Source organism: Monodon monoceros, unplaced genomic scaffold, assembly GCF_005190385.1.
Source record: "Monodon monoceros isolate NGI ecotype Baffin Bay Population unplaced genomic scaffold, NGI_Narwhal_1 Super_Scaffold_19, whole genome shotgun sequence".
Classification (NCBI taxonomy): Eukaryota; Metazoa; Chordata; class Mammalia; order Artiodactyla; family Monodontidae; genus Monodon; species Monodon monoceros.
In genome coordinates, this window is record NW_021703775.1 from 67,917,158 (window position 1) to 67,940,186 (window position 23,029).

The 23,029-nt window shown below is 48.1% G+C and overlaps 2 protein-coding genes and 1 pseudogene across 3 annotated transcripts in view; 1 reads left to right on the plus strand and 2 right to left on the minus strand.

Annotated features, from left to right (window-relative positions):
• OTOF (otoferlin) overlaps positions 1-2,802 on the plus strand; it is a 91,291-nt gene extending 88,489 nt beyond the window's left edge. The window contains exons 44-46 of one of the 2 annotated variants that reach the window (XM_029232014.1): positions 105-283; positions 389-489; positions 2,617-2,802. In XM_029232014.1, the coding sequence (XP_029087847.1) occupies positions 105-283; positions 389-489; positions 2,617-2,797 (461 nt within the window). In that variant the 3' untranslated portion in view covers positions 2,798-2,802. The remainder of the gene's footprint in view (positions 1-104; positions 284-388; positions 490-2,616) is intronic. The other variant, XM_029232015.1, reaches the window with a different exon arrangement.
• Positions 2,803-4,064: 1,262 nt separating this feature from the next.
• The window catches only part of DRC1 (dynein regulatory complex subunit 1), a 48,017-nt gene continuing 29,052 nt past the window's right edge, over positions 4,065-23,029 (minus strand). Inside the window, exons 9-17 of the mRNA XM_029232288.1 lie at positions 20,071-20,205; positions 19,499-19,731; positions 16,782-16,894; positions 15,519-15,608; positions 14,888-14,974; positions 7,141-7,316; positions 5,902-6,045; positions 5,442-5,544; positions 4,065-4,307 (exon numbers count right to left, since the gene is read on the minus strand). Coding sequence (XP_029088121.1) covers positions 4,251-4,307; positions 5,442-5,544; positions 5,902-6,045; positions 7,141-7,316; positions 14,888-14,974; positions 15,519-15,608; positions 16,782-16,894; positions 19,499-19,731; positions 20,071-20,205 — 1,138 coding nt within the window. The 3' untranslated portion in view covers positions 4,065-4,250. The remainder of the gene's footprint in view (positions 4,308-5,441; positions 5,545-5,901; positions 6,046-7,140; positions 7,317-14,887; positions 14,975-15,518; positions 15,609-16,781; positions 16,895-19,498; positions 19,732-20,070; positions 20,206-23,029) is intronic.
• On the minus strand, positions 13,189-14,068 carry LOC114900808 (annotated as a pseudogene).

Sequence of the window (23,029 nt, forward strand, 5' to 3'; positions counted from 1 at the left end):
GAGCGGGCAGGGGAGGGGGAGGCAGGGGCAGGGGGAGCCCAGCCCAGGTTTGGGGGTGCGGTCAATAGTACCAGATGTCAGAACTGACTCTGAGGTTGCCACAGGGGCCATCGAGCTGGACCTGAACCGCTTCCCGCGGGGCGCGAAGACGGCCAAGCAGTGCAGCATGGAGATGGCCACGGGGGAGGTGGACGTGCCCCTGGCTTCCATCTTCAAGCAGAAGCGCATCAAAGGCTGGTGGCCCCTCCTGGCCCGCAATGAGAATGATGAGTTTGAGCTCACGGTGGGTACCACTACTGCTGGGCAGGGGGCAGGGCTGGGCCAGGCCAGGGCGCTGAGGACCTGGCACCTAACCCGGGCACCGGGACCATTCTGTTCCTCTCTGCAGGGCAAGGTGGAGGCAGAGTTGCATCTACTCACTGCCGAGGAGGCGGAGAAGAATCCAGTGGGCCTGGCCCGCAATGAACCTGACCCCCTGGAGAAGCCCAAGTGAGTGCTCTGCCGGCCAGGCCCCTGCCATGCTAGTCCCTGGGGGCACTGGAACGGGAAGGAGGGGTCAGAAACTTCTGGTCTCCTTGCCCTCCACTCTGTAGGCACCTCTGCCTTCTCTGTCCCTTCCTAGGCCACAGCCTCATTGCAAGGGAGCCTCCTCCCTCCTCCCCTTCTCCCCAAAATCCACACCTCCCTCTGAGCCAGAGCACGGGCCCCCGGTACACGAGAGCTGCACCTCTCCCAGGGAAGGCCCCACCTAGCTGAGTCAAATGCTCTTCCTGGTGTTTGCCAAAGACAAACAGCTGCAGTGGTGGACTCTGGGGCCCCAGGCAGCCTTCATGGCTGGGGGGTGCCTGGGACTATGAACTCAGCCCAGGGTCGGCCCCCCTCCTGGCCCCCACCTTGGCTGGGGCCCTCCCCATGCCCCAGCCCTCAGCTTCTGTGGCCTTTCTCCGTGCTCCCTCTGCTCCTCCTGCGGCTCCAGCCGGCCAGACACAAACTTCATCTGGTTCTTGAACCCTCTCGAGTCTGCCCACTACTTGCTGTGGCGCACGTATCGCCGGCTGCCCCTCCAGCTGCTGCTGCTCCTGCACTGCTGCCCCTCCCGCCCTTCTCCTCTGCCCTGTGCCTGGCTACCCGGTCAAGAAGATCCTTGGGGCCTGAGCCCAGCACCCTCCTGGGTCTGGTACTCCTCCCTCCCTCCTGGACCGAGGGCTTATGAGCTGGGCAGCATGTGGAACACACACACACACACACACACACACACACACGCAAGTGCACACACAAGTATGCCCACAAGTGCACACATAAGGATACAGACAGCAACTTTTAAGCTTTCGAACAGTATCATAGACTCAGAACTGCAAATAACTGTCTTGCACGTTCACGTATCAGGCCAGAGAGGAAGAGTAAATTGCCCAAGGTCACCTAGCCATCAGGGTAGCGCTAGGATTCAGCCTCAGTTTTCAAACTGCCAATCCAGTGTCCTTCGCACTGCACCACTCCCTGTCCCAGCAACAATCCGGACAGACTCTAACCCAGTTCCACTGGCAGAAAGAAGTTGAGCGATGGACGGGAAAGGGGAAAGGCTTTGGCTGGGATTAGCCTCCAAGTCCTGAATAGTTTCTACCAGTATCCTCCTCCCAACCCCGAGCCCTTTCCTGCCCTGCAGGACAGTGAGTATCTCCATCCCATTCAAACATCTTAGTAACGAGCATATGAGGAGCACAGCTCGGTGCCAGGCGCTGGGCTGAGAGCTTCCCATGCACTTTCTCATGTCACCCTTTTACCAACCCCGGAGGTGGGGATCTACTATTAACCCCGTGGTACAAGTGAGGAATCCGAGGCTCGAAGAGGTGCCTAACTTGCCTGTCACCGCTGGGACTAGAGACCAGGTGCCCTGCGCCCACATCCCTGTTCTGCAGCCCCAGCTGCGCTGAAAGGCTCTGGAGGGTGTGGTCCACGTCCTCCAGGAGCTGGAGGAATTTGAAGAAGCATATTCAATACTTTGATTTTCCATCTTGACATTTCATAGAACCTGTTGTTTTTGTAACACAGTCAACAGAATGTAAGCTCAACAAGCCCTTCTGGGGTAGGCGGCCCTGCAGAAGATAGAATAGCGATCCAGCCCTGATGGTGGGCAGGTCGGGGTGAGGGTGGCATATGCCCCACCGGGGCCCCTCACACCCCTGGCAGGACCTGGTGGGGACAGAAGCAGAAAGGGGGAGAGGTTGAGAAACACCGATCTCGTTGAGAACATGGGGGAGCACCGGACCATATACAAGGAACCACTCAATAGGGGAGCTTCCTAATAATCGGAACTGTCTGCAGTGCTGAGGCTGCCTCTTCAGGCATTGACCCGCCATCCCTGCAAGGGTGCGGGAGGTGTGATGCCTGCCCAGCTGCCAGAAATGCCGTCTAGGCCGCGGGAGGAGATGGGGCACCAGAGGGTCCTGCAAAGAGGACAGGGAATGCAGGCAGCAAACCTGGTGCTAGAGATTGGGCTCAAACCCTCCCTCCAGCACTCAGTACTTTGGGGACTCAGTCCTCTTGGGGTCTAGTAGGGCTGAGGGGATGGGGTGCCTTGGACATGCCACCAACTGACCAAGACTCTCCCTCCCCCAGCCGGCCCGACACGGCCTTTGTCTGGTTCCTCAACCCCCTCAAGTCCATCAAGTACCTCATCTGCACGCGGTACAAGTGGCTCATCATCAAGATTGTGCTGGCACTGCTGGCGCTACTCATGCTGGCCCTCTTCTTCTACAGCCTCCCCGGCTACATGGTCAAGAAGCTCCTAGGGGCATGAAGGCCCCGGGGCCTCCCTGCACTCCCCTCCTGGGCCTGGGCATTTGCCCCTCCTCTGTCATGGAGGCCTCAGGTCCCAGGGGCCTTCGTCCTGCTGGCTGGGCTGGTGACACCCTCCTCCCTGCCTGCCCTCACCACCTCAAGTCTGCTGCCGGCCTGGTCCCTCCCCTCGGGTCCCTGCCTGCAGGGTGGGGGGTGGGGGAAGGGATGGGGGCTCCAGAGGAAGCCACCCCACATCCTCCGCAGGCCTCCCCGTAGAGCTCGAAAGCGTTAACAAAATTAACTGAGAATCGAGAATCATGTCATGGGCCAGTGCCCAGGGCTTTCCAAAGAGTTAATGAGCAAAAAGTATCACCCTCCCCTCCCCCAGACATAATCTTGCAACGGCAGCCGACACTAGCAGTCTTGGCTCTGCGGAAGTGCGCCAGATCCTTCCCACTAATCCTGCGGGGTGACTGCTTCCCCAGGCCGGCTCCACTCGGCCCAGGCAGCCACAGCCCTGGGTGCACAAGCCCAGTCCCTGCCCAGCCTGTGGGTCCTGATGGCTTTCCAGAGCTTCCTCAGCCCAGGCTAGCTCTCGCAAGCCTGGATGTCCACGCCCGGATGCCCGTGCCCCCCTACCCGCCTGGCCTCTTCAGGGCTCACCCTTCCGGCCCTCCAGGGGCTGCCTGGAGTTTGCTTGAAGTGCTGCCCCCCTGCCTGTGTGAGCTGGGTTTCTCCTGGCTGTTTTTCCTTTCTCGAGTGGTGATTTTTCTCTTAATAAAAGAAATCAAACACTGAGCTGACAAGTCTGCAGTTGTCCAAGTGGGGGGACTGATGGGGGGCAGGGTGCAGGGTTGGCTGGCAAACCCAGTACAGGATGGGCCCCTAACCCTTTGGGGGGCCTTGTGACCCAGGGTTCAAGGTGGGCCTAAGGTACAGGACTGTCTGCCCAGGCTGCCCACAGGAAGAGCCTCACAGCACAGCCCAGGGGGCACCGCAGGCTGGACCCAGGGGCCCCAGAAGCTCACTAAAGGGTCCTGCAGGCCCAAGGACAGTCTGCAGGCACAGACCCTGAAATGGCCCAAAGCTCCCGCCGCCACCTGCAGACACCAACTTCTCCCAAAAGCAGGAAGGGAGCCCCGTGCCACGGGCCCTGTCCCACAGCCACAAGCCTGTTGTCAAACCACAGCCCGAGGCTGGGGACAAAGTCCCCTCATGACACAGAGGTGGGGATAGGGGCCCGTGTCTCACCTGACCTCTTTAAAGAGATTCAGACACAACCCTTTGAAGACTTTAATCATGCCTGCAGGATACAAGTAACTCCTCTTGTCACCTTATCTTGACAGGCCCGACAACAGCAGCTCTGGAAAACCCAGGGAGTGGGCCCAGGCAGCTCCCCAGGAGATGCCACCTGTGGCACCAACGCTGATACCAGTGTCGGCCCTAACATGACAGCCTTTCGAGGTCTGGCTCTATTTTGTGGGGACCCGGAACACCTGAGTCGGAGGAGCTTGCAGTTCAGAGTTTATCTGGAAAAGAGTAAAGGTCATGACACTTCCCCCAGGGTCCCCCTGCCACAGGCCTCCAAATCCCTGGGAGCACTTCCTCCCCCAAACACTTCCGGCTGCCTGGGAAAGCCCACAGCCTGCCTTCCTCTGAAGCCAAGACCTGGGCTCCTCGTCTGGCTTCTGCTCCAGCTCGTCAGGCTCTGGTCACGTTCTTAACCTTCCCCTCTGATCCATTCTCTTGAGCCCTCCCCTCCGCTCTTGACCTGCCCACCCTATAGCCCCAGTGTGGCCCTGTGCTTCCCCCCCGCCCCCAGCCTCCTGTCCACAGTGGCCTCGAAGGAAGTATGGGCCATACGGTTCCCAAACGTCTGAGTCCTGTCTCGGGCCAAGAGGCCAGCGTGACCCCCCGGCTCACCACATCCCCCCCCTCAGGTGTAGCAGGGGGCCTGAGACCTTACGGGTCACACATCCCCAGTGCGTGGGCGTGTGACTGGCCTCAGCTGATGACGGAGGACCTACGCTCAGCCCCGTGTTACGACCTTAAACACCACGTGGAGGATCCCACAGGAGCAGAGCAGAGCCAGCAACTGTGTTGCCAGTGGACTCTTCCCTGCGGAGAGGACGGGGAGATCCTTCCTCCTGCCAAGCCATGGGGAAGTTGCCCCAACTGTCACTGGAGCAGGCACGAGTGGGGGCCAGGGTATATCTGCCCCAGTTGGAACCTCCTCTCCCTCCCCATGTCACATCCTAGGCCAGACACCCAGGGCTGGCAGAGAGGGAAGAGTCTGCCCTCTGGGCAAGTTACAGAGGCGCTGAGTTTCGATTCTCCTTTTTGTGAAAGAGGGAGAAACACTTCCGCCCTGTCTGCCTCACAGACTGGTTGTTAGGGACCAAAGAAGGAAGCTCATGTGGAAGGGCTCCGTAAGCTGGGAGGCCAGCACTGGCTTCATCACTGCCTCTGAGAGCCCTCCAACAAGCAGCCGGTGCTGAAAACGATGGGCATCAAAGGGACACTATGGCAGCCTGCATCTCAAAGCTCCCACGCCTCGCGGCAGGGTGGGGGCAGGGGTGACACCTCACTTCCTAGTATCTCCTCCTGTCCCACGGCCTCTCCCAGCATCCCGCCTCCCCCCCCTGGAGGGTCCCGTCACCCACCTTGGCGTCTAGGTACTGCTGCAGCAGTTGCCGGAGCTCTGTGTCCTGCCGCTCCAGAGAACGGCTTTCTAGCAGCAGCTTGGCCCTCTGGGTCAGGACGAGGCTTTGGGCAGAAAAACCGGTTAGAGGCCCATTGAATCCTCCATCCTCTATCAAGTAAGGGCCAGGGGCTCTGTATTTCTATCTGGTTGGGGGTGGAAGAGGACCCCAGAAGGCTCGCCCACCAGAGCAGCCCTCCCGCCCTCAACGAGCCAGGCCAGCGGGAACAGAACAGGGAGGGCGGGGCCAGAGGGGCCTCCCCAACACTACAGCCCCCCAACAGGAGTTGCCCTTTGGCAGCTTTTCTCTCCAAGAGTTCACGGGACAGGGAGGCGCCAAATGTGGCCGTTGCAAGCAGCATCCTTCTCCTACCTGTCTGCCCGGCTCCCTCCTCCCCCTGGGCCATAACAGACACACGTACTGGTATTTCTCCAAGGCTGTGTAGAGAGCGTCCCAGAGGTTCAGGGTGGTGGCAGGGATAACCGTGGTCAGGGCCTTCCAGTACTCGGAGTCCTTTGAGTCGTCTCGCACAACCTTCAACAGCTTCACTGGTGCCCGAAAGTCCCTGAAGGTTGAGAGCACTGGTACCATCCTCTCCACCTGGTGTCATCCAGGCCCCCGAGCAGGGCCCATCACAGTACCTGCACCTCACAGACTTACTGCCTTTCCACCTGTCACCTTCCCACCCAGCTATACAAGTTCATCAGATCGTGGAAGATTCTCAGAAAGAACACCCGCTTGTCATCAACATTCCTGATTCCTGGTGCCATTGTCACCTCTGTGAAAGCATCACTGGCGTTTCATCCACCAGCTTTCTCTCAATCAGTTTACTTCACTGGCTTTATAGTGTATACTCTGCCTATTTCTTCCACAAATGTAGCAAAGCAGCTCTCAAAATTTATCTCCTCTCCATCCCCTCTAGGATAGGCTCCATCCAGGCTGTTCCCTCCCACCTGGACAAACCTTCCTACCACTGTCCTTGCATCCAGCAGCAGCCCCCTCCCTGCCGCCAACGTGATCTTTCTCAGGGCTCCCCCATGGCTTAAGATCCTTTTCTGGCTCCAGTCCACTACAGGGTAAAGACCAAGACCTTGGGCAATTTGGGTAAGGCTCTCAAGATCTGGCCTGGCTCCTCTACCCAAGCCGGTCCCACTCCTCAGATCCTTGACACTCCAGCCATACCTCTTTGTCATGATTCTTGAACCAGGCCTTTCCCTGTGGTGTGACATCCTAAAATGCCCTTTGCCCCCCACTTTGTCCACCGAGGAAAACCCAGTTCTGGTGCCATTTCCTCCTAAGGCCCTGTCTGATATGCCAGATGGAGGGGACCACTTCCCCTTAGCAACATGACACCTCCATATGCTTTGACCATTGTTCTGATCACAAAGTGTTCTCCCCACGGGGCCTTCACACACAGCAGATCCCAACAGATGTTCGTTGAATGAATGAATGATGAATGAAAACATGCAAATCGCTTCTACACCCATTTCTTTCATTGTAATGTCCATGGATTCCTCTCATCCTCCTTCCAGACATCCTTCTACTCACTCCCCCCAAGTTCTGGCTCAGCAGCCTCTTCTCCCATCCCTGGCATCTGTTGGGCCCCCATCCCATCCAGCTTCCCCAGTTCTCAGGCAAGCCCTCCAGCAACACAGCCCACCTGGGTTTCCTCAGACCCGTGACAAAGGCCTCCAGAATCTTGAGAACATCGTTGGGGTGGATGAGCCTGGGAGAAGGCGGGGGCTGCTTCTCCTGTGGTTCCCGGTCCACAAGGCTTCCCTCCTTCTCTCCCTGGAGGTCCAGCTTCTCCAATGGTGATACGAGGCTTGTTCGCTCCTGTAGGGGAGACACAGATGCCAGGGGTTGATCTGGACAAAGGTGCAAGGGTAACCGTGGCTGGAGGTACGCAAGCATGAGTGTATGAGGACAGAAAGAGGAAAAACGGAGAAAAGTTTACAGAAAGTTACAGAAGTTAAGGAGCTGCAAAACTGTGATAATGTGAGAATTCCCTGGCGGTCCAGTGGTTAGGACTCAGTGCTTTCACCGCGGGGGCCCTGGTTCGATCCCTGGTCAGGAACTAAGATCCCGCATACCATGTGGTGCAGCAGAATTAAAAAAAAAAAAAAAAAAAAATGCAGTGCAGCCGAATTAAAAAAAGAAAAACCACAAGAGTGATAATGTTCTATTTCTAAACAGTTCACAGGTGTTCATTTTATTGATATTCATAAAGCTTATATGATATAAATATCCTCTTGACTCATAATACAAATTAAACTTTAATTTTTTAATTTTAAAAAGTCCTCCTACTCCTGCCTTGCAGTTCATTCATTTTACTTCCCATGGGCAAACCAATGTTATCAGTTTCTTATGTATCCTCCCAAAGAAATATATATACATCTAAGCACACACACACTTTCACTTTTTCTTCCATTTTTACGTGAATGATACTCTACGACATACATAGTAGAGTTTCACATACCAATAAACCTTAGAGAGCTTTTCACATAAATACATAAAGAACTTTCTTGTTCTTTTTTTTACAGCTGCATAGTATTCCATTGTGTAGATGCACCACATATTAATCAATTCCTTAATGATGAAAATTTAGGTCATTTCCAATCTTTTGTCATTTCAAACAGCGCTGCGATGAATAAGCTATGATAAACACATCGTTTCAACTGTACTGAGTATATCAATAGACTAAAATCCTAGAAGAGGAATCACAGGGTGAAGTGCACTATACGGTTTTGTAATCAATCCTGCCAAGCTGTCCTCCACAGAGGCTGCGACAATTTACACTCACACCAGCAAATTATGAGCATGACTGTTTCCCAGATCTCAGCCATCACTATGTGTTATCAAACTTGCAGATTTTTGCCAACCTGACAGATGAAAATGGAATTTGAGCACTTTTAATTTGTATTTCTTTTAATACAGCAAAGGCTGATTATATTACCAGGTAATCATTTTATTTTTCTATTCCTGACACTCAAATTCATAGGGGGTGAAAAGACAATAGAACATAATCAAAATAACACACAAACACAATTCAAGAACATTTAACCAACTATTATACCTGTTCTTTGTAAAACACATAAAAGTAAACAGAAACATCTTTATATAAATTAATGCTTAACAATCTGTACACACTGTAAAACAATTGTTAAAATTCACACTAAGATACTAGTGCAAGCAGTGGTGTACAAAAGTGTAAACAAGGTTAGTGATGAAAAACTTATCACCGACTTACCACTTCAACATACTCTGCATTCACTCAAATACTGAAGGCCTCACCACGGAAAACACTGATCACTTTTTGCGGTACGCGGGCCTCTCACTGTTGTGGCCTCTCCCGTTGCGGAGCACAGGCTCCGGACGCACAGGCTCAGCGGCCATGGCTCACGGGCCCAGCCGCTCCGTGGCATGTGGGATCTTCCCGGACCGGGGCACGAACCCGTGTCCCCTGCATCGGGGGACACTTTTACAGTTATGTGACTATATCCACCCTGAGCGCTCTTGCCTCAATATGGCAACTGATTATGAGTCCAGGTTAGGAGCAGCACCAGGGAATCCAGAAACCCATGTGAAGTTGGCCATTCTGATGTGAATCTTTATACTTGATAATGAAAACAATTTCAAGGACAACTTGTATGTCAAAAACTGTAGAACTGTCATCTCCCTTTTCCCCCGAATATTTAAAACTAAAATTAAATCTAATTCCCCCGCTTCATTTAAAATACACGCTGAAGAACAATTCATCCACTCCAGTGCGGCTTTTCCACAGATAATAATTCTGCATGAAATAACTCAAAAACCTTTCCCATTTCTGTCCTAAAATCTATGTGGGGTGGGGGCGCTCCTGAAACAAAGTTTACTTTGTATAAATTTGCTTACTTTACTGTGATTACTTTGGGTTCTGTCTGAAAGTGTGGTTAAAGCCCAGAACAATCAATCAGAGGTATTAAATATATTAGCTATTTAATATTCTAAATTATGAGGACAAAAATTAGCTAGTTCAAAACTGCATCTTCAGTAGACTCTGTAGATTCCCTTTATACTCAGGGATATTTTTATCCAGGTGTGGGCTGGGGGTATGTGAGGGGGAATGGTTACAGGGTTCAAGAGTAGAAACATGGTTTTAACAAAATCCCAATCACTTTACATAGAGGCACCGTCCTATATTTTTAAGAGCTTGTTCTCTTTCTTTTCTTTTTTCTCTTTTTCTTTCATTCTTTCTTTTTTTGTTGTTGTTAAAAAGCACTAATTTGCATTTCAAAAGGACAATGATGGAAATGACCAGAAACATCAATATGGAGCTTTGGGAACTTAGTCCTTAATTGAAGATATACTGTTTTCTGAACTCTTAACTATGACCAAAAAAAAAAAACAAAATTAAAGGTTTATAGAAAACGTTTAATTCCCTATTAATTTTGCATCCAGAAATTTGTATTTGCTAATCTCTATTTTTCTCATGCTCTCTTGGAGACTTTTTGAAGCTTCACCAACTTTTACATATGTTTAAAAAGATCCAAACAGGGACTTCCCTGGCAGTCTCCACGATTCCAATGCAGGGGACATGGTGATTCCTGGTCAGGGAACTAAGATCCCGCATGGCACGGCCAGAAAAAAAAAAAAATCCAAACAATATACTCTAAATAAAATCAACACTAGATTTTCTGAGAGACTTCCTTTTATATTAGCTATTTTCAATGTACTCTGGTCAAAATTTATTTGGCAATAGAAGCCTTGCAAACTTCAGTCATGTAAGTGACTAATAAGACTGAAATGCCACGTTGAGCCACATACCAAGTAGAGTTTCAGAAAATGTAAACCTGTCTCCTGAAACTCTCAAATCATGTCAACTAGAGGTATTCTGTTTTTAACGATGGAACTTGTGAAAATGTTGGGTTAATCAAATCATTTTGCAGAAGGCAAGAAACACTATTATCACAGCCATTACTCTATTTTAATGATTTATAAGTAGCTTATGTGCTGGAAAGCACTACACAGAAGTGTGAGCCAGTTAAAAACTAAAGAAAAGAAACAACGTTCTGTGTATACATTGTAAACCACAGTAAATGTGTATATGTACACAGGCACACAAAACAAAAATTTAGATCTATGCAGGCAATATCTGAATTCATACTTCTTTGGCACTCAAGGATACTGGGTCAACTAAGCCAATGGCGAAGAATATTTTTTCCTACGCTTTAGGAAATATCTGTGCCCCAATTTTTAAAAAATATAATCTTCGATCTAAAAATTCACCAAGATAAACTGGAATCCATCAATTGAAACAGTTACACAAAACTATAATTAACAGCAGTCATTGAAACAGGTGTGAGGTTAAGAATCTCTTCTTTAAAAATATAAAAGCCAGCTGAGGCCCTCTATTTTTAGAGTTTTGGACTTAAGATTTTAAAACATCTTTTGAACACTTCCTGATTTATATGGAATCCAATCTTAGCTTGTATACAATAGTGTTAATTACATTTTCACACTTTACAGTGGGAGGAACAAAATTAACCTGTGTCCTCAATACTACCATTTACCCAGAAACTACTCCGCAAATGTGCACGCTTGCACAGGCACATACAGAGTGTATGTTTTCCCCATGTGCTTTTACTGCTTCTCGGCATTCTCTTAACTTGCTTCTTCTGAAGGAAGCAGTGATTCAGTGTATATGCCCTGAGGAGATCTCAGAGCTAGATGGTAAGCCCAGTGGCTGGGGAACTCTGAGGCCCATCTCCCTCAAGCTGGCAGGAAAGTACAGCTTAGTTTCCAGAGGTTCAGGCCATAAGACTCTTACATCATTGGGAAAATATCCAGTTTAGCTGTGGTTCACAAGGTGACTTTGTTCCTTTGATGCCAGTGACAGACCTAGAATGAGAGTTCTGAAACAAGATATTTTGTACCAGAAAGCAAATCCCCTCTAGAGAAACCAGTAAGCTTTTTCCTTTATACCAATTTATAACACAAATAATTAACTTCTCAATGATCACAGTAGATACTAGGAAATACTTGAAGAAAGGCATGTCCCTGTAAATACTGAAAAGATACCAACGACAAGAAGCAGTTACTCTTAATAAGACTTAATTCTGTTTAGTCAAGACATTAAAAATGAGTACGTTAAACATATCTGGCAGAATAAACCAAGAGGCTGAAATATAATTTGCTACTTTTCCCATGGTGCTACTGATGTTTCTAGGCAGGGAGAAAGCTTTTTTATTTTCGTTTAGAAGGAAGCTGAAAGTGAAATAGAATAGGTGAATTCCTAAAACCAAATGTCATGGTGAAATGACCTTGTTGGTTTAGCTAACTGGTAATTCCTTCCAGGCATGTCCTTCAATCCGTATTTGCTTCACATATTACATTATTGATGAGAGAAGGGACTACAGTAACTGTGATTTGGACAATAGCTAGAGAAAACACTAATTCTGATATTAAGATCACTCTTGATGGAATTGGAGCAATCTATTCTCAATGGAATTGGTTAAATATACTATAAAACCTTGGTTTATGACAAAGAGAGGAAATCTTAAGCTTGACAGTCTTTAAAAATAAATATTTGGCACTTGTCTTTCAGCTAATTATGGGACTGTCCGACATATGGAAAAAAAGAACTCAATTTCTTAGGAAATTAAAATGCTTTAAAAAAGCTAACTAAAATCTTATTAGAAAGTCTATCAATGAGGCTTGCAGACACTGTCACGTGGCAAGCACTGTATCTAAAAACAAAAGCCTTTTGTGCTATAAAATGAGAGCTAACTGAGAATAACTTAAAAAATAAAATTAAATATATGGATTCATTTTCTTTCCACCAAGAAATAAAATATGCCAAAAATGCAAAAGAGCTGGAGGATAGGAGCAAAATCCCCAAACATCTCAGTGACAAATGAAGCAGAATAGGCTCTTTTTCCTCAGGTGCAGGTCTCCACGATGAAACCGCGCACAAGACCCTACTTGTCGTTTGCCCTGGAGAGTACCATTACGTACAAAGAGACCGGGGAGTACCTCTAAATGTGGGGAGACTGCTGCCTGTCACTACTTGTGGTGAAGAGCCACCGAACACCAAACCGGGCGCCAGTAAGACGGAGCACTTCAGAATCAGACAACGGGAGTGGGCCTTTCAAACCAAAAATTAACCTTGGGTTGTACCAGAAGCTGTGTTTTTCTGCAGAAGGCCGATCCCACAGGGACTAGGACATGGACCCCATCAGCACTGGTAATGGTAGTGTTACAGATAAAAATACACATGATTCAGAGATAAACGTGGTATAAGGTGCCACCAAACACAACTTGTCTCCTGGAAAATACAAAAGCCTCCAGGAACTTAGGCATTATTCTAAATATTCTGAAGCAATCTCCTTTCCCAGTAACCTCCTCATATAGATAATATTAAACATGCAAAATTTCAGAGCATACTAGCCAGATAAAGCACATTAAAATGAAACATTTGCCCAAGAAGGATGCCAAATATTAGGGTTTGCTTTATTGTATGACGTTTGCATAAGAAAAAATAATGAAAACTGTAAGGCACCATGCAATCATCAATAAGCTAATTATTAACTGTTCACTTAAGATAGATGGACACATAATCTAAAATTTTAAAACTAGTTCCAAAAAAGTACATAAAAAATTTAACATGGTGAACTTTTAAATATGGTTTACATTTGTAGTTTCATATTGTTAAAAAGTGCTTCAAATGTAGTCTGGAAAGTTGCTCTTTAAAAATGGTGCTGGGGGTAATGTCAGATTATAAACTGTAGAAACTAATTGTTTTTATGGAATTAGAAAGCTAACATTGTGATATTCAAGCTTACTAGAATCAGTTTTCAATTCTAACTCAAATTAGGTTGATAAAATATTAATAATCTAAAAAACATCTGTTTTCTAACCAACAGAAGTCTATCGAATTCAAGTTATGCGTGTTGAGTGATCAAATCTCTGAGTAGGCCTGAATGGTGAGACCTTGAACCGATGGGGGCTGGTGTTGATCAATGTACTGCGTCATCCAGCGGAAGCCTTCTCCATAGCCTCGTCTTTTGAGCACACTACACATGAAAACTTCTAAGGGCTGGGCATTCAGTTCTTTCAGAGACACACTGCCCTTTCCTGTTGTCTGACCATATAAACCAAACATCTCTCGCAACCTCTCTTCACTGATGGCTTCAGGCCTGTCAGTCTTATTCCCAAGAATCAGTATAGGCACATTAGCAACAGTTTCATCTGTCATTAGTGAATCAAGTTCTTCTTTTGATTCTAACAGCCTTTCGTGGTCTACACAATATACCAGAAATACAATGCCGTTGATAGCAGGAAGGTAGTTTTTCCACACTCTTCGAGCTTGAACATGTCCACCCAGATCAAAAGTTGTAAACGTCATGCCAGCAATGGTTAGTTCTTCTGAAGTGGGATGTAACATTGGGACATGTTGTCCAAGTCCGTCATCTTTTAGCATGTGTAGCAATGTTGTTTTTCCCACATTATCCAATCCAAGAAATACCAATTTACCAGTTTTCTTATAATCCTAAAAACTGTAGCACACTGCTGAAACTACTGTAAATCCAGTCAAATATGAAGGACATAGCCAAATCTTATAGGGTCTGCAATTGGAGAGAACACAATTCCTTGCTTGGCGTCGGCCCTACTCACTCCGACACCAAACTGCAAAGAGCGATGGCTGCTGCGGCCCTAGTCCCTAAAAGTTACCTTATTGCCTCTTCTAGGAGGTGTTTATTCATATCCCTTGTCTGTTCCATTGACTTGTGGGTCTTTATCTTTTTTTTTTTTTGCGGTATGTGGGCCTCTCACTGCTGGGGCCCCTCCCGCCGCGGAGCACAGGCTCCGGACGCGCAGGCCCAGCGGCTCATGGCTCACGGGCCCAGCCGCTCCCGCGGCACGTGGGATCCTCCCGGACTGTGTGGGTCTTTTTCTTATTGGTTTATGAGAGTTCTTTATATAGTAAGGAAATTAGCCCTTAACTGTGATATGAATTAAAAATATTTCCCCCCTCCTGTCATCTGTATCTTAACTTTGCTTATAGTGATTTTTGCTCTACAGAATTTTTTTCATGCAGTCAGATATGTCCTTTTTTTGTTTAGCGTCTGTGTTTTGTCCACTCGGCCAACTCTTTTCGGAAGCATAACAGGATACTCACCCTGGGGCTAACAATACTAAAAACATTTTTTAATTCAAGTTTTAATTTTTATATTAAAATTTTATAATATTTTTAACATGATGACTTCCTCAAAATAGTGAATTACAATCAAGATAGGTATTAAAAATGGGCCCTGCTTTGCGGGGAAGTGCTACGGATCAAAATATTCAGAACTTGGTGAGCCCAGGTCTCATGTGGCTTCCAGGAGAATTTTAAATGCTCTCTTTTTTATTACATGTCACTTTACCTGGCTGGGAGGTGAATGATGAGCTTGGTATTTGAGGAAGAAGTTTACCAGTTTATACAAGTCATCCTCATTTTCGATTCCAAGGGCCTGAGGGAAAAATAGAATGACTGCTCAAATACCACACATCAAGAAGCGCCCCTCTCCACATGGCTCCGGGAGTCAACAGGCCCTCAGCTCCCGAGAGCAAGGGGCTCGCTCCCCTCAGCAGCCCCAGCGCCTGCCATGGCCCAGAGTACAGGCCATTTAAGCCCGGAAAGCTCAGTGAATCTGGACACGCACATCAGAACAGAGGAACGACGCTCAGGTCAGGAACGGCTCCATATAGGCCTGGTGGGCACGAGAATGCTAACGGGGCTGAACCCACATCTCAGTTTAGGGGCGGAGGGGAGAACCTACAGCTGAGAGCTGGGCCATAAGAGAGGAACTGACAGAGGAAGGGGTGGGATGGGAGACATCAATGCGACTCTGAGGCCAATTCGTACATGGAAAACAGGTGAAGGAAAGGATGTGACAGGGAGCCGGGGAAGCCCCGGGAGCCCCGCATCTACTCCTGGGCTGAGGCAATGCTGGAAACCCCAGGGGGCTGTCTTTACCCCAGGACCCTCACCCACTCAGCCCTGGGGGGACTCACTGAGAAGATGGCGTCCAACTTCAGCAGGTAACACTCGTTCTTGTCCAGGGGCAGGAGAAGGCTCAGCAGCTTGCTCTCTATGAGGAAACCCTGAGGAGAAGGAAGATGACATCTCCAGTCAGAGACAGGGTTCAGGACGCGTCCCAGGCCCCGCATCCCCCCTCTGGATAACTAGCCAGAGCAGAAGCCCAGGGCTGACACATCGGGCAGCAGGGCCCTCGGAGGGAGGCCTTCCCGGGATGCCTAAGAGCCCTTCCCAGAGACAAAGCCAATCCTCACGATGGACTGAGTTCCCCGCACCTCGCCCACAAGCCATGGGGCGAACACCTGAGCTCCCCGCCGCAGTCCAAACGTGATCCAGTCCCGTTCCCACCCACCCATGTCACTTCACTCAAATGCTACTCCCCAGACATCTATCGGACACAGCGGTAGGCAGTGAGCTGGAGGAGAGGAGGGCTGGGGGGAGATGGAGACACCAGAGCAGAACACGGTGCACGTCAAGTGCGGGGGGTGAGGGGGGAGAAGACTGGGTGCCCGCTCGGAGTGGGAACAACGCGTGGGGGAGGGCTCCTTGGAGGGGTGGCCACCGGCAGCAAGCCTGCGGACAGAGGGGGGCACCCGCCGGCCGCCTCCTTCAGCTGGAGCTGCCCTCGATGGCAGGAGCCCCCCCCTCGTGCCCAAGAACTGTCCCAAGTGGACTGGAGGCTGCCAATCTTTGTGCCACCTGCTTCCCATCTCAGAAATGAAAATCTGCATAAACACCAAATCTGTCTGGGTACAATAAGACTTCTAGCTGGACCAGCTCCAGCGAGGCCTTTACACCAATTAGTTTTGCTAATATACAGTGAAGATATCCAAGGCCTAACACCCCCAGAGTAATTGCAGGCTCAGCTCCCAGAGAAAGGCCACCGTCGGGTGTGGCCACGCTACTCGTCAGGTGGATGCACGGAGGCGAGACGGGTGCCCTTTCTCTCACAGATGAGCAATTGTTTAGCATTTCTTTTTTAATTAGCAGGAGCCCGTTGGCTGGCCTGGGCCAGGCTTGCTGACCACTAAGGTAGGGCCTGGTGACCAGCCAGGTCAGCTCTGGAGCACGACAGCCTCTCCACGACCCCACGAAGCCCAGGGGCCGCCCCCAGCACCACCCTGAGGGCCGGTCCACTCCTGCCTCCAGACCACCTCTGGCCCGTCCAGTGCCATCAAAAGCAGCCCTCGAGAAGGGCAGGAAGTCGGCCAAGCCACCCGCCAGGAGCCCAGCCTCACCGACTCGTCACACAGGAGCATCAGGATCTTCCTGGTAGTTTTCGCTGACACTTGCTTTGGCAGGTCCAGGTACGACCCTGGTGCTGAGGCGGCCTCCTCTGCCCCCTCCTCTTCTGCAGAGGGGCCATAGCGAGGAGAGAGAGAGGAAGAAAGAGAAGGTGACTCCTTGGCCTGCTTCCCTTTGAGGAACAGTCAAACGGCTTTCCTTGAGGAAATGTAGGCCTTAAAAGGCCTCTTTAAGGCACTAGCAAGTTTCTTTAGCTGAAGAAAAACCCATCACGTGGGGAGAGCAAAAAGGGAGGTTGGGGATCGAAATAAGAGACTATCCGGAGAATTCTGCCACCCTTGGCCAGCCTAGAAAGCCTCACTCTTCCCAGTTTCATCTACCTGGAAACACCATACTCAAAATCCAGCCTTGACCAGGAAGTGGTACGGAGACCGTGAACCTGTTTGTTATTTGAGAGAGAACTCTAACACATCCACCATGTGGTTTCTAAACCTGCAGAAGATTAGAAGCAGCCCATGAAAATGCAGGAAAAGTAGCTGCCTCACAGAAGAATAGTGTCAGCACGAACTGGCAGCTGGTAGCAAGAGCAAAATTTTCCTTAATGAAAATTTTAAGTGTTTTAGGCTATACATCCCTCATCTGAAAAGAGTAATACAAATCATTGTACTGCCCAGGTTTTACTACTTGCTCAAAAGGTAAAACAAGATAATATATATGAAAAGATTTTGAAAAGGACAAGAGCCAATTGCTGGTGGAATGCAAAAATGGTACCATCCCTATGGAGCAATACCCAGAAAAATTACAGAGGAATTTACCCTTTGATCCCAACAATTCACAGGCAAAAACATGAAAACACAAATGCACAAAGCTATGTATTACAGCAATATTCTAATAGCAAAAGCGCAAAGAAAACTGGAGATATCCCAAACGACCATCAACGGAGGACTATTTGAATAATTATAGCCCAGTCACACAATAGAGCACCAGATAAAAAAGGAATGAAGGGTATTTCTTCTTCCTACTATAGACTCATCTCCAGGATATACTGTACGTGAAGAAAGCAAGGTGGAGAAAAGCATATGTTCTCATTTACCTAAAAATTGGTTTATATAAAGACATACACAGTTGTTTATAATTTTAAAAAGTAACAGAAGGATAAACCATAAATTATTAAATAGTTACCTATAGGAGAGGGACAAAAGAGGATAAAAGCCATACTTTATTGAGTATAACTTTTTTGCATATTTGACTTTGGAAACGTAAATATTTTACATAATTATAGAAGAAAATTCAATTGTAAGAGAGCAAAATCACTAACAATCAAAACTAACATGAAACAAGAAGACCTAAGCGTGTATACAGTTGGTGACATAACCACATAGAAAGCATTCCAAGTGATTTTAAAAGACAGTATCTGTGTGTACATCCCTAGTAGGTTGTATCCTAGGAACAAAAAGAACTCTGCAAAAGAAGTTTAAACTCTTTTTAGTAATCATGTGTTAGTGGCAGGGTTGCTCTTTTATTCTGAGACTATTTTGTGGTACCGTAAAAACGTATATGAGCGATTATTCTGAAGGCACTGAGTATGAAGATTTTCAAGTTAGGAGAAAGGAGATACACCCTGATAAGGTTAAGTAAAAAGTTCTGGCATCCTGATGATTAAGAAGCATTAGGATTATGTGTTAAAGATAAAATAAATCGTGTATCATAAATACATTATTTATTTTATGTTTATCCTTAAAACATAATCCTATACCCTCGGCTCACCCACTGAGAAGGCCTGGAAACAATGACCAATCAAAACAGTGAGCCCTCCAGCACCCGGACTGTGGTTTCAAAATGCCATTCCCTATTTAAAAGGACAAAGTCTTCTTGGAGGAACGGCTGATTCCAGACCTGAAGCAGGAAAAACATAACGTGAGCCTGGAACATCTGGTCATTCTGGAAAGCCATGAAGCTATCAAAGACTGCTGGGGTTGTGTCGAAAGGACCCAGAAGCCGACATGGCCAAAGATGGAATAAGTAGAGCATTAGTAAGGATGATAACTGTAGTAAACCGAAACATCACATTTGTTTAAACCCATGTGTTCATAAGGAAAAATTTAAATAAAACCTCATTGGTCACCTTTAGAAGATGCTAGAGCCCCCGTCTATTTATTCTGAAGACTAGCAAACAGAAAAAAGACTAAGCACTCTCCTGCTTTTCCTGTGCAAACTGTATCTCAGGGTAGCAAATAGCTGACGGGGAGAAGATTCTCTTTTCAGAAGGGTTCCAGCTAATAAATTAAGGCAGAATGATGGAACTGAGAGCACCGTTTTGCTGCAATCCCTAATGCAGTTAATGGATCTTAGACAATGGTTATCAATGGTTGCTAACATCACAAAGGGAGAAAACTTGGCATCAGTTTACCCCAATGGAGGTAGGCAACAGTGTATATAGGAAAACTAAAGTGAACTTGAATCTGATCAAGCTTCTAGATCTAACTACCAGTTTATAATACAGGGGAGAAGGTAAAGCTATAAATTAGAGGAAACTTAAAAGTCATATCAACCAATCATGCTCTCTGGACCTCTTAAGCTATGAAACCTTATCCCCCAGATAAGGGAACTGCTTTCAGTTCCCTTATCTGTAAAAGGAGTGGGTTGACCCGATGTTCTCAGAGGGCCCCTCCACTCCAGCTCGAAGATGCTATGACTCTGTTCCAGTCACCTGCTTCCATCAGCACTTCCTCTAAGATTTGTGTGGCCGACTTCCGCTGCTGCTGAGAAATTGGTCCCACATTCTTCAGGAACCAGAAGTCAGGTGCTGTCCAGGGGAGCCCCAGGTGATGGGTATGGATGACCCTGTCTACATCAAAGGCTCTGCTTATCAGGTCTTTTGCCTCCTCTTCATTCATCAGCCAAATCTCCCGAAACTGCTTGTCATCAATGAGAGCGAAATGCCTGTGAAGGAGAGTTATTGACCGGGGCCAGCTGATTCCAGTGCCAGGCCAGCCCCCGTCCCCACCCCCAATTAGCAGCAGGGCAAGGACCGAGGCAGAGCTGTGGGAAATCCTGAGCCTGGCCCAATCCCTGAGCCCCTGATTCTCACCTGTGAGAACAAGGCAGGTGACATGCAAGTAAAGGGACAGGAAAGACAGCACAAAGGATTCTCTGGTGCCCTGGTCCAGCTCCCAAGAAGCAGGTGATATCAAAGTCTGATGAAATCACCACCGCTACCAGCCCTACCCCTGCAACCTCTATCCTAGGGCACATGCCTTGGGACCCAGGTCCCTGAAATACCTCATGGCTTTCTGCATCTCCTTGAATTGCATCACAAGGCGTTTGTAGTCTGAGGTTAGGGACTGGTTCTCCTCCTGAAACTGCTTTACCTGCTTGTTATATTTTGATCTCAGATTGTTAAGTACATCATGAAGGCTGGGTTGAAGAGGAAAAAAAACGTTAGTCTGCAACTGAATAGAAGCTGCAGTGCGTGTTCCTCTTATCTGCTATCTAAATCTAGGCTCAGACTTGTGGAAGGTTGGGGTGGTGGGGGAACCCTCCCAGATATTTCCCCAAACACAGCTCCAGCTGTGATCAAGGAAACACAAGCAACAGGAGGAAATGGGATCATCCAGAACTAAATGCATTTAAAACAATCCATGAGCCCAAACCCACCAAGAGGCAGCCTCTTATTCAACAATGTGACTAAATCTTCCTCAGCACAGCACTTGTCAGGGTCCACACCTAGTGCTGACTCACAGATTTAAACAACCTACCTCAACTTCTGAAACGAGGAAAACAGAAAGGAAAAAAGTAAAACTGCATCACAAGCCTATGATATATGAGTCCCCCATCCCGAAAGAGCTGATACTGTTAACGAGTCCAATAACTCATTCGTTCATTCACTCACTCATTCATCAAACATGAAAGGTCTCTTTTGTGCCAAGGATATGTTTGAATACCAAGATGAATACAAGGATATGTCTGAGTACAAAGCACTATCAGTCCAGCCAGAGACAAAGACAAACGTTAATTACAGAACTGTGTGAATAGTGCTACAGAAGAGTTCCACACAGGGTGCCAGGGGAACCTGGCTTGCAGGAGAGGGGAGTGGTCAAAGGTTCCAGCCCCAGGAGACAGAGCTATGACCTGCCCAGAGCACCATGAACACAGTCAGGCCACCGATGCCCAGCTCACTGCTAATAGCTCTGTATATAGAAACTTGTCAGATGAAATACACAGGCATGGCTTTTAGACCCAAGACCAGACTTCAGACTTTGCGTTCCTGAACAGACATCTTACGTCAATGCCTCACTTACACAGGCACAGGAAGGTTTGAGGACTGACATAGTTTCAGTTTAAAAATTCTAGGGACTTCCCTGGTGACACAATGGTTAAGAATCCGCCTGCCAGTTCAGGGGACACGGGTTTGATCCTGGTCCGGGAAGATCCACATGCTGTGGGACAAGTAACCCCGTGCACCACGACTACTAAGCCTGCACTTTAGAGCCCACGAGCCACAATTACTGCAGCCTGTGCTCTCTAGGGCTCACGTGCCACAACTACTGAGCCCATATGCTGCAACTACTGAAGCCCGTGTGCCTAGAGCCCGTGCTCCGCAGCAAGAGAAGCCACTGCAATGAGAAGCCCGCGCACCGCAATGAAGAGTAGCCCCCGCTCGCCGCAACTAGAGAAAGCCTGCGTGCAGCAACGAAGACCCAATGCAGCCAAAAAAAATAGAAATAGAAATTTCCCTCTTAGGCATTATTCTGAAATAATAAGAAGGTCTCTAAAACACACTGATCATCCCTATTTTCATATCCAGAAAATGAGACATTCTGTAAGATAACTGGCTCAGACTTTTGAGCAAATAACTGGCTCCACCCCCCCACACACACACACACATACATCAAGAGAAGAGGATACAATAAGTATATAAGTACCATGTAAAAAGGAGGTTGGCAGGTGGAGGGATCCGGGGGTCTCATAGATCAGAGAGACTTAAGGAACTTAGTTTAACAGCCTGATGCAATGCCTGGACCTAGATGAGATGCTAATTTGGATAAACCTACTCTAAAGGATATGTTTGGACAACTAGGGAAACATGAATGTGATCCAGATATTTAGATGAAATGAAATTTACTGAAATGGAAACGTAGAGGTTACTGACTTTAAAAAAAGGCAGATTGCAAAACAATAGTTGCAGTATGATGTCATATCTATATCTATCTGTATACCTAGAGAGAGGGAGAGAAAGAGATACACTTAGGGCTTCCCTGGTGGCGCAGTGGTTGAGAGTCCACCTGCCGAAAAGAGGACACGGGTTCGTGTCCCGGTCCGGGAAGATCCCACATGCCGCAGAGCGGCTGGGCCCGTAAGCCATGGCCGCTGAGCCTGCGCGTCCGGAGCCAGTGTTCCGCAACGGGAGAGGCTACAACAGTGAGAGGCCCGCGTACCGCGCAAAAAAAAAGAAAAAAAAAAAAAAGAGATACACTTAATCTCTGGTAGGAGGAATATGGCATTTTTATGTTTTTTGTTTTGTTTTTTTTCTTTTTTTGTGGTACGCGGGCCTCTCACTGTTGTGGCCTCTCCCGTTGTGGAGCACAGGCTCCAGGCGCGCAAGCTCAGCGGCCATGGCTCACGGGCCGAGCCGCTCCACGGCATGTGGGATCCTCCCGGGCCGGGGCACGAACCCGTGTCCCCTGCATCGGCAGGCGGACTCTCAACCACTGCGCCACCAGGGAAGCCCTATTTTTATGTTTTTATCTCACTTTCATTTGTGGTATTTTCTAATTTTCTATAATGCACATGTACTGCTTCTGCAATTACAAGTTGAGCATTACCCAGATAGCCGGGCGCACATGAGGAGTGACACATTGACATAAGTACTTATGTTGGCATCATTTGCAACAGCAAGAGATTAGAAGCCATCGAAATGTGCATCAGTGTGGGACTGGGCAAGTAAATCCTAGCATGTCTATGCAGTGGAATACGAGGCAGCTTAAGAAATAATGTGAGCCTCCTCTACGAACTGGTATGGAAACATCTTCAAGACACAGAACAGTGTGTATAGAATGCTATCGTTTGTGTAAAAGCAGAAGGGGATGAGACTGTCTATTTGTGTTTGCTTGTACGTGCATGAGGAAATTCTGGACAAAACAAAAGAAATGAATAATGGTCACAGAGGTGGGACAGAGGACCCAGATAAAGGAGGGATGGGAGACAGACTTTTTGCTGTAAACTCTTTTCGGGGTGTGGG